General features: G+C 41.0%; 1 protein-coding gene across 3 annotated transcripts in view; it reads right to left on the reverse strand.

The window, feature by feature from the left end:
- The window catches only part of ndst3 (N-deacetylase/N-sulfotransferase (heparan glucosaminyl) 3), a 47,982-nt gene that overhangs the window by 12,084 nt on the left and 18,635 nt on the right, over positions 1-17,263 (reverse strand). For all 3 annotated transcript variants that reach the window (XM_031751041.2, XM_031751042.2, XM_039613906.1), the window contains 3 exons: positions 12,365-12,493; positions 1,293-1,475; positions 645-741 (listed from right to left, as the gene is read on the reverse strand). In XM_031751041.2, coding sequence (XP_031606901.1) covers positions 645-741; positions 1,293-1,475; positions 12,365-12,493 — 409 coding nt within the window. The remainder of the gene's footprint in view (positions 1-644; positions 742-1,292; positions 1,476-12,364; positions 12,494-17,263) is intronic.

Consider the following 17,263-nt stretch of genomic DNA (forward strand, 5'->3'; position numbering starts at 1 on the left):
TAGGCCTTCCCATCAAATGATTTAAAACCATTTGACACCAATCAGCACTGGGGCTCTGGTCGTGCCCTCTGTCTCGCCCTGAGCAGCTCTCTTTTCACCCAGTCCCCCTCATCTCATACACAATCCTGCTACTTTTCCCTCTCGTCTTGTTTCCTGTTTGTTCCAACATCTCTGACTTACCCTCTAACAAAATGAGGACGTAGAGGGCTGTAATTATTGTTGTTTGGTTGCTAATGTTGCTATAATGACCCCCTCCTCCCATTTGGGAGATTATCACCTGGTTAATGAGCGGCTAGAACCTCCTAACCTTTCACACCAAACAGCAGCAATTAGAGGACTTACTCAGGACTTGTGTAATGTATACACACTACCATGTTTTTAAGTCTTTGAAGGACCCCCAGTGAAAGAAAAAGGAAAAAAAAAGGGAGAGGTTCTCTATCTGTGCATCTAAAGTAGATCACATGTGGGTGGAAGAAAGGTGGTAAGAGCCTCCTCCTTTGTCTGCCTCTGACAGGACCACAGGAGCGAGGGGGGGATTAAATGAATAGGCTCTGATGTGGTAGTTCCAGACACCTGGGCACACAGAAGCAGTCTCTTTGTTGCTTGTGCATGTCTGATTGTGGGCTTTTTTTCTGCATCTTTACCTGTTTTCTGTGGTCCTATTACCATGAACTTGGGTAATCTGTCACAGGTTTTTTCTTTAGACCAGATGTCTTTATGTCGCTTGTCATCACACGGGTTCTACATCACAGAAAAAAGGGATTAGAGGTTAAAGCAATCATGCACATATTATACACAGAAACACAAACATGCCCCTGAAAATCCATACCACAGAGGATTTGCAGCATAAAAAGAAGAAGTTAAGCATTTGTTTTTGTTTTATGCATACTGCTCATAAGTCACTAAAAATTTGTGTAAGCTTATATACTGTACACTCTCAAACAGTACTATTAAAAGCATCATATTTGAAGAAAAAAATACCCTATTAGGAATAAACCTTGATATTTGTAATATTTAAACAAAAATCATAATCATACGCAAGCAAAAACAATTACAATCAACCAAAGCAAACACCACCTAAGTAGTGTTTTCTGAAAATGACATTACTAATCTAATTTTAGATCATTTGTACATGTGAATTTTTCAGGATTTCTTTTTCTTTTTTGTTCCAGAATATGTTTTAATCCTAGTAATAAGAACATCTTATTACTCCCAACAGCACCGATAAAACCGTACAAATGCAAGCAGCAATACAAGTCCATACCTGTAGGAAAATACCATAGCAAACACACCTGCCAGAGTGGGTTTCTTTGTTCAGGAAAGAGCTGAAAGTACTTGTGTGCAAGCTGGAGCGGCGGGAGGGTGTGAAGCTTCAGGTTCGTCCATGAGCGAAGGAAGGAGGCCAGGTGGACAAATGTGTAGAGCCCCAGTCGATCATTGCCGTAGTTAGATAAGTGGGTCATGAATATACTTATCTGGAAAGGACACAGGCAGAGACGGTGGTGGTGGAGAGGGAAAGGGATGTAAATAGAGAGTGGGAAATATGTACTTATTATATTTTGTAAAATTGAGATAAAGTCAAAAACCCATTTCCCAAGTTCCCATGTTTGTTGATGTTGGGTGCAGTGGAAAGCAAACAGATTATTTCTCAGAGTGCGATGGCTTTAAATTCCCTAACAGAGCAGCTGTCCAGCCAGTATAAATATTTGCTATCACTTTGCAAAGTGACACAGTCACTTTTGTTATGTAAGATTGTACATTAACTTTCAGCACAACGCCGCTTTCAAGTACAAAGAGGCAAACAGATAAACTGAAACTGATGTATTCACCACTCCTAGATAAAGCTGAGGAGGCAGCACAATGCTCCTCGTAGCCACCGGGTGATCGGAAAGATGCACCTACACATGGGGGAGTGTTTCAGATTGTGTTCACGACAGTGAATGTCTGTGAGGAAGAAGGTAAGACTCAGAGGGAGAGAAGGAGCGATAGTGTGCCGGTCCGGGCTATCTGTCCACGGCTCAGTGCTTTTATAGGCTGATCAAAGAGACAAGCTAAGATAGCTGCTACAGACAAATGCACGCGAGTCAGTGTGCGCACATAAACTCACACACACATGCTTCTTTTGTGATTGCACAGAGCTTGAGAATGTGTCCGGATGAAACGGTAACATCAGCCATTAAGGTATGAATTATTTGTTGAATGTGAGCTTGTGTGTCAGTATATGCATGAATAAATGTGCCTGTGTAGAAGTATGTGTGTGGATACGTGCGTGCACACACACACACACACACACACACACACACACACACACACACACACACACACACAGCCGTGTGTCTATGATTTCTTTAGACTACGTTCATTTCTTGGAGACTAACAATAACTATGATATAACCATAGCTATAAAGTGTTGCCTTAATCAAAACCTCTCTTTACCCCAACCATAACCCGAACCTTACTGCAACCTCAAAACAACCTCACCTTTAAAATACATCACATTACAGAGTTACAGTGCATTGTCTACTTTCATTCCCTGGGGAGTTACCAGGACCCTACCAGTACCATTTGCCTTGCCTCCCCTTTATGTTAATATTGACCTTATGTTTTTTTTTGCTCCTAAAATGAAAGTAGTCCGTGCAAATGCACAAACATACAATGACTCATTCAAGCACAGACAGTGAATTTCCTGATGACAGAGGACTGTTGTTGCTCGTCTCTAACGGCGAAGGTTGCTGTAGATACAGAGCGACACAGTGTCGGGGGTTTGATGGATCAGCGTCCGGCTGACCTGGAAAGCTGCTCAGAATACTGATCGCCTCCGAACATTGATGTGAGTGTGTTAGCATGAGAGACACAGCGGAAAGGAGACAAGGGGAACAGATGAATTGTGGGATACTTGCGTGTGAGAACGCAATGGTATCCACGTCAGACTAATTTTTCTTTCTTTTTTTTTTTTTTTTGGTGCACGCGAGTGTCTATGTATCTATGCCGCCGCAAATGTTTATGCATTTGTGCATTTGTATATTCCAACGCAATTGAGTGCATCCGCCGGTGTCTTCTTATCTTGTGCTCACTGTAAGCAGCCAGCAGTGCACCACCCAGGCTTGCCTGCTTCATATCAATCTACTTGATGTTAGAGCAACAATGTGGAACCACTGTCAAGGCATCACCGAGCACTCAGCCAGGAACAACAACAGAAAGGCACGCCACTAAAAACTGTTTGCTAGCTCATCCTCTCCAATGAATTGTAATGTGAAAACCTCAAAACCTTTTTACTTGGAAGATGAACCAAAAAAACAAAAAAACAAAAACATAGCTGAAGCACTGCTCTTAGAATAGTGTAAAATTAAATCCAACCATGTCTCACTGGAAACAGCCCCAGTTGGGATTGAGAATGAATATTGTGGCTCAGTAGTTAGGGTGGAGCGTGTGGGTTGCGAATATAAATGAAAAGGATTTGGAGTGGCATAAATTGAGTGCAGGCAAATCTTACCTGTGTAAATAAGAATGATTTCAAAATCTCCTTTTTTTGTGTTGTTTTGTGCTTTTTTTGAAAGCAAGGCAAGATGATCAAAAAGTGATTTATGTTCCTTTCAAACCACTCAATAGCCTATGATGTCTGAGCGAGGCTGTAACGGGACAGGCTGTGCTGTATGTATGTGTGTATGTATGTGTGTGTGTGTGTGCGTGTGTTTATGTGGCGTATGTGCAGGTGTATATGCATGAAAGACAAAGAGAGCAAGAGAGAGAATCCCAGTGTTACTGAACATGGAAATTATTCATTATGGAGCTTAAGCACTGGTTGCCAAATTAAACAAAGGGGGAAAGGAAAGATGATTTGTGTTTGTAATTGGAGAGCTGCAGAAAAAGAGAAAAAGTACAGAGAGGGCTAACAAAGGAAGGAGACAGCAGGAGTAACCTTGGCAGGTGAGTCTGAATTAAAAAACAACAAAAAAAAGCCACTTGAGAGAATGTTAATCTCCCGACACAGCAAAACCTCCAAACCCTTTCGGTGGAAGGGCTCGCTCTGGCTAAGAATTCAATTACCAGAACCATATAAACCTTTTCTTGTTGAATATTGGATACTTTTCCTGAATACTGGATAGCTTTGAGCCCCATATGTGCGTTTAATAAAGAATACTATCCTAATAATTTAACAGCAGAATTGGGCTCGAATCATACTCGGAGCTAGACTGGAAGAGAAGTATAAAAATGAGAGAAATGAACCCAACTCCTCAGTCTCCCTCTTTTAATCTTTGTCCCCTGTCTTTTTCCCCTCATTCCCCCCGCGTACATTCATTTCCTTCCTCTTCTCTCATCCATTTAATGTCTTCCTCTCACTTTCTCATCTGCCTGAAAAAGTCACTTTTTCATCATCTTTTTTTCCCCTCCTCTCTCCAATCTCATGCTGACCTAGATGATCTGATGAGGCGTGTCAGTCCAACATGGAGTGATGTTCTTCAAAATCCATGCACACATGAACACGCGGGCACAGAAACACTCACGTACAAGCATAAATACCATGTCCTAGAAGATTATGGGTCATGTATTTTAGGTTTGTAACATGCGCCAATCTTCTTGAACATTATTGCATTTTGGAAGAAATTACTTGTTTTACTGATCTATCTATCTTTGTATCTATGTATGAGAATATATACAGATATATATATATATATATATATATATATATATATATATATATATATATATATGTAGACTGTCATGGATTTTGTAAGTGCATTAAGTGCAGTATTACAACACTGAACATCCTCATTCATGTGCCGGCTGGTGCGACTGTAAAATCCTTCCCTGAGGAGGATATGCACATTGATACTCTGTTATACTCAAGGTGTATAGATATAATTACAACTATACGATACCATAGTTGTGCCTGACACTGACTAGAAGTCACATCTCAGTGAAGTTCAAGGGTAAACTGATACCATACATGTAAGTTTAGCAGGTAAGACTATAGATGCACTGATAGAGGGATCAGTCAGCTGATAGCCAGAGTTCTGGGTTTGTAAGCATCACGTACATCCGATTACAAGCTGGTCCATTTCATGCCTATGCTGTAAGTGCACAATGGCGCAGACAAATAGTCGCGTGCATACTCACACAATATGCTAAGCTGTCATTAGAGCAAAAGCTCTGCACTGAAAAAGGAAGACACTAAATTTGCTAAAGTAACTGCAAGGGGACCAACATGAAAACATTTGTAACTACAAACTTAATTAGACATTTAAATCACCCTCACACAGCCGGACATTTAAAAGAAGCTAACGAGTGATAGCTGAAGCTATCCAGAGCTCAGAGCCAGCCACAAGCCAGAAGCCGTAGTATGAGCAAAGGATCAAAGCTAAAGGAAATTTATAAGGAGAGAAGAAGAGAAAAGGGTTGATGGCCTGCTATCTGGTGAATTCATAAAAAACTGCTGGAAAATGATGTAAGAACCTGTTATCTGTTATGTGATATAAATCTATTGGTTTGGAAGTGTAAAGATGTCAGGTAAAGGTAGGTGTACAGCACCTCTTTTCAGTTATTTCAGTACAAGAAGATCCTATAAGTTATTGCAGTTTGAGGGAAATTGTAAAGTTTAATATTTGATTTTACTATAAAAATAATATTTTGCATTGAATGAAAGTTGTTTTGTTTTGTTAGTTTGTAAATGCTGTCATGTTATAGTTCTTAGAAGAAAATCTGAATTGGCAGGTCACAAAAAACAGAAATCACAATGGCCAGAAAAACTGCAATCGGTGCATCTCGATGACAGAGCTGTGGAAGGATCAGATTTTGATGACTCACACAATGGAATAATTTAATGTTTTGGGGAGTAAAACTGACACTGGGCTGGCTCAGCCCCATCTTTAAAACCTTTCCCCTTTTGGCTTAATCCCTTTGTTAATATGCACACCAGTAAACAAAGTCAGATTTCCAAAACGGATAAGAAAAAACGCAAGGGAGAGACTGTGGGCCCCAAAAGATAGACCCTTCAGGCAAACATGGCTGAAACTGCAGAAAACAGTCATGTGCATGCTACAGGCCCTTTTCAGGATGTCACCACCATCACTGCCGACAATAGTGGTGACAGGTGGCACAAAGAGCAGGATGAGGAGAAAGAGGGAGATGAAGGCGACAGAGAAGGAAGTGTAAAACTTGAAGCAAGCTATAATAATCGCTGGCTGCCTGACTAAACAGTATGTCATTCAAGGCCCCTTGATGAGACTGGTGGTGACCACAGCAGCTGAAGTTTATAAAGTCAAGCAGAGAAAGCGACACGGACTCAAATTCTGCAGATTTAACTCTGCCTCGCTTTGTCTAAGTTGCTGGTTTTGTGAAAATTACTTTTTCTGCAGCTCTGAAATGTTGTCTTATTGGAAGAATGTCACGGTTTTGTTCACCGCCATTCCTCAACATTAACGTTAAGCCAGCTGGCAGCATTTCTTGTTTTCTTCATTCATTTATTTGTGTACTGGGCGAGTAGCGTTCGTTTGAGATGTGAAAAAAAATGTGTTTCTGAGCCATCGCTTGTTAGGACGATTATAGAAAATATACTGAATCGACATCTATGCTTTCTTTCATTTATTAAACAACAATTTCTCTATTATTTGGAGTATATTGATATATCAAAAAACTACATATACTTTCTACGATAGGATATAATCTCTTATTATTTAAATAATAACAGATAATGGCAGTTTACACTTTATTCATGTTAATTTTGTGATCTGTCATGCGTCACACGAATTCTTTGTCTCTCAAACACACTTCAAGACGTTCACATTGCACACTCAGTATCATATTCACTTAGTAAGTTTGTCTGGAAAACATCTCTGATCTGATCATGATACCTTAATTGTTTATCATAGTGTACAATTTTGGATACCGTGGAGGAAAAAAATGACAAAATTAACGTCCATGCTTTTAAAAAAATTAAGATTACACATTTTTTTGTCTTTCTGGTGACTTGGATTTTGTTACTGATCAAAGAACGTTGGTAAGCTTGATTGCCACAGGTTTTGCTAGGTTACCGGCAGACTTTTATCTTTATCTGGAGTTTTAGGAAGAAAATAACACTTTTTACACACAAATAATTGTGTTATCCTGTTAACACTGCACAGATGAGCAGAACTGATAACACTTGCTGCCACTTTAATGTTATCATTTTATTAATAGCCATAGCCGCTAGCCTAATGGTAACTTCAAATTCAGATTGCTAAAGTTAGTAATTGCTAAATGTTAAATGGCTAATGTGTGCGCCAGCCAGGTTAACATTCATGATCACTGTTCATACTTAAAGGCTGTTGACATGGAAGCTTTACTAACCTCACGAATTCTGCATAAAGACAGCAGTGCCAGTCTTACAATGTTTCACTGTGTTTGTTGTGCTACTGTTCGTGTGTTTAGCTGCTAGTGAGGTTAAGATGTGTGCCATGTGAAGCTGTGTGTCAACTATCCTGCATAGTACTAAAAAAAACCACATACTAAACAAAATTTTGGTATCAAAAGGCAACGTCACAACACAGCAACGGTGCTCGCAGAGAAAATACAGCAATAAACACATTTGTAAAAGATCAGTGGTCGCTAATTAAAAATGTCACAGTTTTATCTAACAGTTAACTTCATACTAAGTTTAGTAAACAGAAAATAATAAGATCAGTTTGTCTCGTGAATACACTTTCCAAAAGAAGCTTCTCAAACAGCAGAAACTTTCCAGCGTAGAAGTGCCTTGAAAAACTGTGTAAAAGTTCACCTAAGTTCTCCATAGGTCTACTGATGATTTATGCAGCCTTAATTGCTTCTGTTTACTCATGCTCTCCCAGACCTACTCCACGATTTTGAACATATATATATATATATGCGTATATGTGTGTGTGTCTGTGTGTTATTCTCCCCTCAACCATTACCAAACCACCACCACCAATCTCTGGTGCTTTTATTCTCCTAAATGTGTAGCTGTAGTAGCCTGTTTCCCATTACAGACCACTTAGTTCCACATACATTCCTCCCTGATTGAACTGTTATTGCTACTAAACAGAAGCCTAAATCCCTCCCCCCAGTTCTTCCTCCTTCTTCGCCATCATCCTCTCTCTTCTTATCGCTCTCGCAGTGGCTCTCTCTATTCCCGTCTCACAGGCCATCTCACTGTCTCTGCCTCATCAGTGGATAATTGAAAGCTGAACATCAATACAGCAAATGATTTCAATTCAATTTATTCTGCCCGCTCGAGTCAACATCTACTGGCCCCGTCCATTCTGGCATCTTTCACAGGTTTATTCTCACTTTGTAATTTCTCTCCCTGTTTGGACTGTGGCTCATTTTGTGTGAGCATGTGTGTGTTTGAGGGGCCTTGATGTGTTGACGAGCTGCCAAAGCCTTCAATTGCAATCAGCAGGAAAAAGGGAAGGTGGAAAGGAGTGGAAATGAGACAAAAAGGAAAAAGAGTGGAAAGATTCACATGTGTGAGCACAGTCAACATGCAAATGTTGAAAATTAGAAAAAGAGAAAAAAAACAAAAAGATAAGATGAAGAGAGAAGGGAGGCCTCGAGACAGCCTGACAGGAGAAGAAGGGAGAAGCATGTGAGGGTGAGAAGTGGGTAAAACAGAGGGCTAGGAGGGAGGGAGATTGTGCTGATATTTGGTGTTTGGCTAATAAGCTTAGTGGCAGAGCTAAGCGCTAAATGTCAGCCCTGATATATGTCTATAGCTCTGCTTATGCCAGCTCGACACACATTTATACAAGAAAGAAAGACACACACACACACACACACACACGTACTGCAGTAAGATGCCTTGGATGCACAAACATTGCATCGGTGTGTGTTTGTGTGTGAGACCCTATATGTGCATCACTTCCTCCCTGTATGTGTCTGGATTCTCAAGTGACACAAGATGCCGTGACCTGAAAATTAAATCTCAATCTGTCTGCCACCTTCTCACCCTGCTCCCCCTTTTCTCTCTCTCTCATGTCTCTCTCGACATCTCTCTGGCCATTTATTGGGGAATGAATTGTGGCCTATTGGCTGTTTGCAGAGTCCAATCAATTGCTGAGTGTACTGTTTACTGTATGTGAGAGTTGAGCTCAGTAAACGTTAATGCAGACTGGATTGACGCAAAAGTATCCAGACCCTACAAACACACATGCACGCACATGCGTGCTTTTGATTGTTGCCAGGAGTGAACGGCTACAAAAGGTCAGTTAAAGTCACTGCACAGAAAGTGTCAATGTTACCAATGTGCAGATCATCGAACAATAGGAAACCCTCGGGGACTAAAGCAGCAAGCTAGAGAACGCTATTGATTACATGGGCAAAGTGCACACACTAATTACGTTTTTACGTCTGCAAAATGGAAACATAGCAGCGAGAAAGCAAAAATGATTCATCAGTCTGTATGCGTATGGATTGTGTGTGTGCAGATGTATTCATGGCAGATAGCTCCCACTTAGAGCTAAAATTGCTTTTTTTTTTCTTGATATAACAAGAGGAGAGTTTCATCTCCCTTTTTAAACTGATTAAGAAAGTGAAAGAGAGGACAAACAATAGTGGAAATAGAGGGGGGGGGTTGAGAGGGTGTAATTAGCTTGTGTGTGTGTGTTTCTGGCTCTCAATAAGAACTCCAAATTCTTGTATAGATCCTGTGTGTATGTGTATGTGTGTGTGTGAGTGAGTGTGTAGAAGAGAGGGACAAAGAGGACAAAGTGTTTTCGGATTATGCTGAGTTCACAATATTTATTTTACTTCAGTATGTTCCTAAATATGCTGGAGGTTGGTTAATTTGTGTTTTATTCATTAAGAATTAATGCTACACAATTGTATTAATGTATAGTGGTATTAAAGCATGACACTAATACATTTTTAATGAGGATTGTCAGAATTTACATGACAAAAATTAGGGCCTAAATCTGGAGCATGTCAGTTTGACGAGATGCTCGCCCTTACTGTGTCGAACAGAGCTGCACTCTTGTGTCTACCAGGGAATTGTGTAAATAGTCCAGTATTTTTATACTGCTTTTCTACTCTTACTGAGCACCCAAAGTGTTTTTTTACTACATTCACCCACGCAGACATGAAGACAGGAGGAAACGAACCTCCAACCTTTCATAATGGTGACCACTGCTGGTAGCGCCACAGGTTTTGATTTGGTAGAGGATGCCCATCAGGAAGCAAATCGGGAAGGGATTTGCTCCTCTGGCAAGAATCAAGCCAGCGACCTTTCACTTGTCAAGAAAATATGTAAACCGTTACACAGCGGAGCAAGTGTAACGGAGCTAACTGAAATAAAAATAGAAATTGGAGTAACTGAAACATTTTTGTGAACTTGGAAAACTATCTAAAATTTTAAAAAAGGTTCTGTCATTTGTTAAGTATTTGTTAGTTTGGTAAAACTTTATCACAACTTGCCTGATGAGGCTTTGATGGACGAGTTTATTGAGACTCGTGCTGTCGATGAAGCCTGTGAGTCAACTGCTTTTTAAAGTTCTGTGTTTATATTGTAATACTTGCACTGATTGTTCTAAATCTTGCCTCTGACGTATGCCCTCCATACAATAATGATTAAAAAGAGTAAAACTAACACTGAAACTACTAAAAACAAGCACCAGGTACTTTCTTGGCATCATCATAGATTCCCAAGCAGTTCAGTTTAACAGATATCGGGGAAAAGTCGAATATATAAGCTGGAGCCAGCCCATATATCACTCAGCTGATGCTGGCTTATCACAGACATACTGGTGCCACTGTTTGCATTATCCAGTATTTACCGCTATCCTTTTCTTTTGACAGAAAGCTATGCAATAAAAGATGCTCGGGGTGATGTCAACACATAGTTTGTCCAGTACAGCAGTCCCAACTCTATAGTCTGCAGTATTTACAGCAGTATGTCCGCAGCACGTAGAAGAGTAGAATCACAACTGGGCATGACAGAAAAAATGGAGCCAAACTGAGGTGTGGATGCAGGTGAGGAGCTAAGTGATGTCTTCACAGAACAGAAAAGATTTATCAGCATCAGATCCAAAAGTCCTGAATCAACTGGGCTCCAATTTAAGCCATGGCATGAATTAGACAGGCTCTTGCTAAATAGCACGTAATTAACATGACTGATGTGACATGTTCAAAGTGGCCATACTTTTAGAGCCACAGGTGACCCTTTTCAACTGCTACACTTTTCCTGCTAACTCAGTGTATTAATACAATCTGTCTCACTCATCGTAACAATACATAACAAGCAGCGCTCCTAATCATGATGCTGGTTAGACAGAAAAAAGGCAAATTATGCTCCCTCTAGTATTTGTTCCGTGCCAACCACCTAGTTTTGTCTATTATTAGAAAGCTATTGTTGCTGCAAGGGGAAATGTAAAACACTTCATGTTTGCTGGAGACTTACCTGATGCAAAGCAATTATAAAAATTATGTAGAACTCAATACATACTGATTCCTATTAAGTGTCATTTGAGAGCAGAGCAGCAATTATTGCAATGGAAACGTCGTGCATTATTTCCTTTTAAAACACTTCAGACTTTGTGCTTAAAAGAAGAAAACGGGAAGTACTGAGGAAAAACAGAGAAAATGAGACGAAAAGAAGGAAAGAAAAGAAGAAAGAAAGCCTGAGCAAGAAAAAAGAAAGAGACGGAGACAAAGCGGTGCAGAGACAGAAAAAAAAGAGGCAGATTGGGTTGTTGTACGGAGCCGCACTTGACTCTCTGATGTTCGGTGAGTTCTGACAGCTCCTCTAGTTCAGCACTCCCCTACCTGACACTTCAGTAGAGCCTACTGCTGGTCTATGAGCGTCGCTGTGTGCGTCTGTGCACGTGCACGCTCGTGTGGCTTGAGACACAGGCGGAGAGAGAAAGAGATTGTTTGGGGACAATTCCTGTGAATTTCTCTTGTGTGAGTGCGTGCACTCGTGAGGATGTGCACATGGATGAGTATCTTAACTGCCACCAAAACCTAATTCTGTTCCTTAATTCAAAGCAAAATCGAGTTGAGCTGACATACACAGCAGGGGTAAGCGAGAGGGGGAGGATGCGCGCGCGAGTGTGCGTGCATGCACGCTCGTGTGTGTGTGTGTATGTGTGTGAGACAGCAACCCCCCTGTGGTGAGACCTAATTTAAAGTGGGGAGATGAACACAGCTCCACAGTGAGAAGCAGCCCCTGACAGGAACAGAGACAGACAGACACACACAGCAAAAATAAAACAGAATGAACCAGACAGAGAGGAAGCTACCTTTAGAGCGAGAGCAGGAAGCCCTGTTGGTTCTATAAGGTGAAAAGAAAACTAACTAAAGTGCTGTCTTTCCCTCCCTATATCCATTTGCATGAGAAGTTGTGTGTTTGATTGTGGGCGTGCTTTCTCTGACTCACTGGGTTGAGCAGCACGGTGAGAAACAGCTCTCCCCCACGGATGCTTTTGTCCAGTTCTTTTGGTCCTCCAGGGTATTCCTTATAGTAGATGGTGTGAGTAAACAAGCCACACGTTTGGCGAGGCAGCACCTACACACAAAAACACAAACACAGACATACGATATATTTTCATTTTAAATCAAAAGTGCGAATAAATAAGACAAATATCATTATCCAGCACTCATTTATGGCAAAAATAATAATAATGGCATTGGGACATCTTGTTAGACTCCTGGGCTGTGACCAAAATTATTCACTCATTCAGTATTCCTAGCTCCTTTTTCAGTGGTTTTTATGTTGAGGACTGGATGTATGTGTAAGTCAGTTTACTGGCAAAATGAAGAAACTCTGACACTACTTAGGAGATTCTGTTAATTATATAACTAACGCTGCACCATGAAAACATGGCACAACAATGCTGGTCAAAAAAAATAAATGCATTTTTGTGGTAAATACATATTTTACGGAGGGTACTCGCCCAAATCTGTCACGGTCCCCGTGCCTCACCGGCTGATTCCGTGTTAGGCAACGTGTGTTTTGTTCTTGTGCTCTCTCTCTCTCCCTCTTTCCCCGGCCACAGCGGTGCTCACTGTGGGCTCCGCCCCTGGCCCACACACCTGTGCTCATCATCACACCTGGCGCTGGTTACTACAATCAGAAGGGCTTTTTAAGATGGCAGACCTACACTACTCGTCGCTGGAACGTTGAGTCACCCGCGTTAGTGCTTCAGCATTCTGCCTAGTCTGTGAGTTTCCTTGTGATCTAGTGCTAATTGGATTTTCTGTGTGTGTGCGTAGATTCCCCCGGACCCGTCCTTGTACCCCCGAGTGAGCGAGAGGAGCGACTGGAGTGGAAAAGAGTGGCATTGTTGGTTGAAAGAGCAGAGTGTGGTTTTGGACCCTTCCCCCCTGGAGCCCCGGACCCCTTCCCCGAGCACCTTGTATATATATAATCACCCGGTGACACCACTGTAAATAAACGCACTATCAGTTTCTGCAAAGGTCTCCTGGTCTGCGCCTGAGTCCGTTTACAAAACCGTGTCAAAATCAATGTATAGAAAACTTATTGGGTGGAGATGTTGTGTGAACCTTTTCTCAGTGAAGCTTTGGATACCTTTAGTGCAGCATGTAGGCTATATTGATGTAAAAAAAACTACGAAATGTAAGTTCACTATAATAATGACTACTGGGCGAATTTGGGCTTACAGTTTTCACATAGCATCAGAAAAAAGTGACAGCAAAATAGTTCAGATTTTTTGTAGAGGCTACTGTAGCCTTGAGCCTCTGGCTTCAAGCACAGATGAGGAGCAAGCTACAGACATCTGGTGACCTGGTTTTCATTTTCAGACTTGTAATCTTCATATGACATCACTTTAAGCAGTTTATCCAATTTCAAGCCATAAAGCACTTTATATATATATATATATATATTTTAATATGGTGTGATCACAATATTCCTGCGATCACACCTTGTTAAAGTGAGGGAATTCCCATTTAAGACGCATATGAAACCAACGTGATGCAGTGATTTGAAATCAAAAAGCTACAACAGCTGGTCCTATGTGAGCTTCTTTTTTAAAGTACCGATCACTCATCCGTTTCAAATTCAACATACAAACAAACCAGGTACAAAGATGGCGTAAAATAACAGCAATGACTCGGATGACAGATGTAAAGATTAAATGATGATAAGATTAAATGTACAGCTGTGTGTCTGTGTGGCGTTATCCAAACAGAAAATGCAGACATCTGAGCAGGTCACTCTGATGTCTCACACAGCATATGGCATTGTTAACCGCGTACATCTGCAGATGGCTCAAGTCACAGTCTTGCGCAGTTCAGCAGACCTTATTCACAACTAGTGCTTTGACTTGCCGTAAGATTAAAAGGAAAGGCGTAATTACTAATGGTTTTATTCAATTCAGGTGTTCCACTTCCAGGCCCTTTGGTATTGTCCGTGCTGGCTAACTGAAACGTAGTCATAATAGAGCCATTATTAAAGGTTTTTAGCTCTACCTTTCCTTGTAATGACAAGTCAACATGCCTACTGTGAAAAAGGTTTATCAGAGCCCAATTAATGGTGTCAAAAGACACACCATCCCCTGCATCAAGTGCGCTTGAGCTGTGTGTCCTAAAGTGCTATCCAGCCGAGATGTCTTCACCAAAGCAACAGAGACCTTGTTTTCCTGCAGGTGTGCAGCACAAGGCATTGGTGATTAGTTAAATCTTCCTCAGGCACTGTTCAATTTTTTTTCACCTCACCTGCACCTGTTTGGTATTTTGGTAACTTGCTGTTTACTGAAGCAGGAGGAGATGATAACAGATTACTTTTAATCCCACCTCAAGCAGGTGCACTGTGCACCTTTGGCCATAAAAATACATAATAAAAACACCCCACCCCCACACGCTGTGGGAGCTGTGTAGCTAGGAACCTAGATACAAAAACTGGTCCAAAACGTCAGAAACCTGAACTGAGTAAAGACTTTTTTTTCACCCCCAAAAGAAGTACTAGAAGTTAGACTGTTCAAACAAACATTATTTCTGTTAATTTAAATGATTTGCCTGCAGAGATATAGAACAATGGGGAAAAAAATGAGAGGTTGCCAGATCGAGGGTTTTAATGGTTGATAAACTAAATGTCTTTTAATTAGTCCATTAAATGATTAAATGAAGAGAAGAGAAGAGAAGAGAAGAGAAGAGAAGAGAAGAGAAGAGAAGAGAAGAGAAAAGGTCTTTCAAAATAAGTGCATTAACTTCTTGTGAAGCACTTCTCTGTGTGAAATAGAGAGTAAAAGGCTGGAAGCACAGATATTGGTTTATCTATAAAACACTGCAGAGTCAAAAAGAGAAAGAGGGAGAGAGAGAAAGAGAGATGGAACCAGAGAGAGTGAGAGAGAAGGCCACCAGAGCCACAGACACTCAGCACTATTTCACCAAACCAATTATCCACAGAGCTATAGCTCAAACTGATATAGTACATTTTAAAAAGAAATACACACACACACACAAGTATGCATGTTTGCACAACCGCACGCGCATGCAGACACACAAACACGCAGACACACACACGCAGCACAGCCCCATATCTCAGTGTGATTTGTTCTGATACTGTGGGTCCAGTGGGTGGCTCTCAATCTGCTGACAGAGACACACGCGCACGCCAATTTTACAGCCTTAAGACAACTTCCTGTCCTCCTCGGAACAAACAAAGATGGAGCGAGCGGCAGAGGAGAAAGAGATTAATCGACAGAAATTGCGGGAAAAATTGGAAGTGAAAAATGTGAAAGGTAAAGACAACGGGAGGGATGTGAGTGATGTCCCAGAATAGCAAGACATTAGGTCGGGAAGCGAGATGAAGCATCAGAATCTTAAAGTTCATCAGCTAATTTATGGTGAGCTCATTCGAAACTTCATTTTTAACTGGCGCGGAGGTGCACATTTATACACACATGAACCACCACACAAGCTGCCTCTCAGAAAAACTGTTCTGCCTCCATGAGCTATGCTCTGATTTTGTTTTTCTGTTTTTTCTGGCCTCCCTTTGCTATTTAGTCAGTGTAGCGTGCAATGTCTTGGAGCGAGAGACGGGCCTTTTCAACACACTGGTTACACTTTAAACACGGTTTTTAAATGCAGTTTGATGTCGCCACAGTAATGTCGCCTAAGTAGCTGTCGTGTAGCTTTCAGTCACATCACTTGATCTTAATAAAGATCTTGATGAAGCCAGTAAAACACGGGTGCATGGGTGGCGTGGCGGGGCAGCGGTTTGAGGCCAGGCTGGAGCCTTTCTGTGAGGAGCTTTGATGTTCCTCCAGTACAGTAGGTTACCTCCGGGTACTCCAGCATCCTCCCACACTCCCAAAGACATGCATGTTAGGCAAACTGGCTGATTGCATGGACGTGAGGTATGGCCATGGAAGTGCTTTAAATGCACAGAATAGTCTTCTATGGATAAAAGACTTGTAGTCTGCAGTGCTTTGAGTGGGGTGTAGGGCTAGAAAAGCACTATGTAAATGCAAGTACTTTACATTATGAAAAAAGCTTCAGAACAGCTAATAAATTCACCTCGAGGTGAGATTAATTTTTTAAACTGTGTTTTTCCAAAAATCAAAAGCTGGGCAACTTCATCAAAATGAACATCCAATAATACTACTTCCTTTAAACACAGTGTTAATGAGGTTAAATTGAGCTTTTTTTAATATTATACGATTAATGTGCATTGTTTTGAAGGAGTGATTTAGTCGCAGCATGTTTGGGTTACCTCGTAGATCACCAGTGGCAGATTATTCTGATTCACAGACCTGCGGTTTAGTGTAGGATGCCGGAGGCAATGTCACCACATCTTTTTTTTAAAATACCATTTCCTCCAACATGTAAATGTAGAGTCTGTACTTAGCAGTGACGGGCGAGTCCATCGGTCCGCGGTCTGATTTTGTGGAAGCAACACGATCAGGAAATCAGTCCCTTCATTTCCAGCCTGAGCTCAGCTGAATATATCTAATTTACATATGTCCTTGCCCACTGTCAATGTGGATGAATATTTCTAACTGAGAAAACAGAAAACAAGTTTATTTCACTATTCAAAAGTGTGTCATTACAGCCTTCACTTAGATTTGAAAGACAAAAGGAACAAGTGTTTCAAAGGCAACACTTGGACAGCGATATCACATTTCTGTCAGCTGTAAGCACGGAAATCTCTTTGTTTTTGTTTTTGAGCATCTGAAATTGTTTCAGTTTTTCTGTCAGCAGCTTTTCAAGTTCTTCTGACATAAAACACAAACAATTTTATTTGTGGCTTTTCTTGTTTTCCATCTTTCTTTGTGATGTGTCATATCGTAAAATTGTTTAACAGGTATGTATC

Source organism: Oreochromis aureus, linkage group 6 (assembly GCF_013358895.1).
Source record: "Oreochromis aureus strain Israel breed Guangdong linkage group 6, ZZ_aureus, whole genome shotgun sequence".
NCBI classification, from domain to species: Eukaryota; Metazoa; Chordata; class Actinopteri; order Cichliformes; family Cichlidae; genus Oreochromis; species Oreochromis aureus.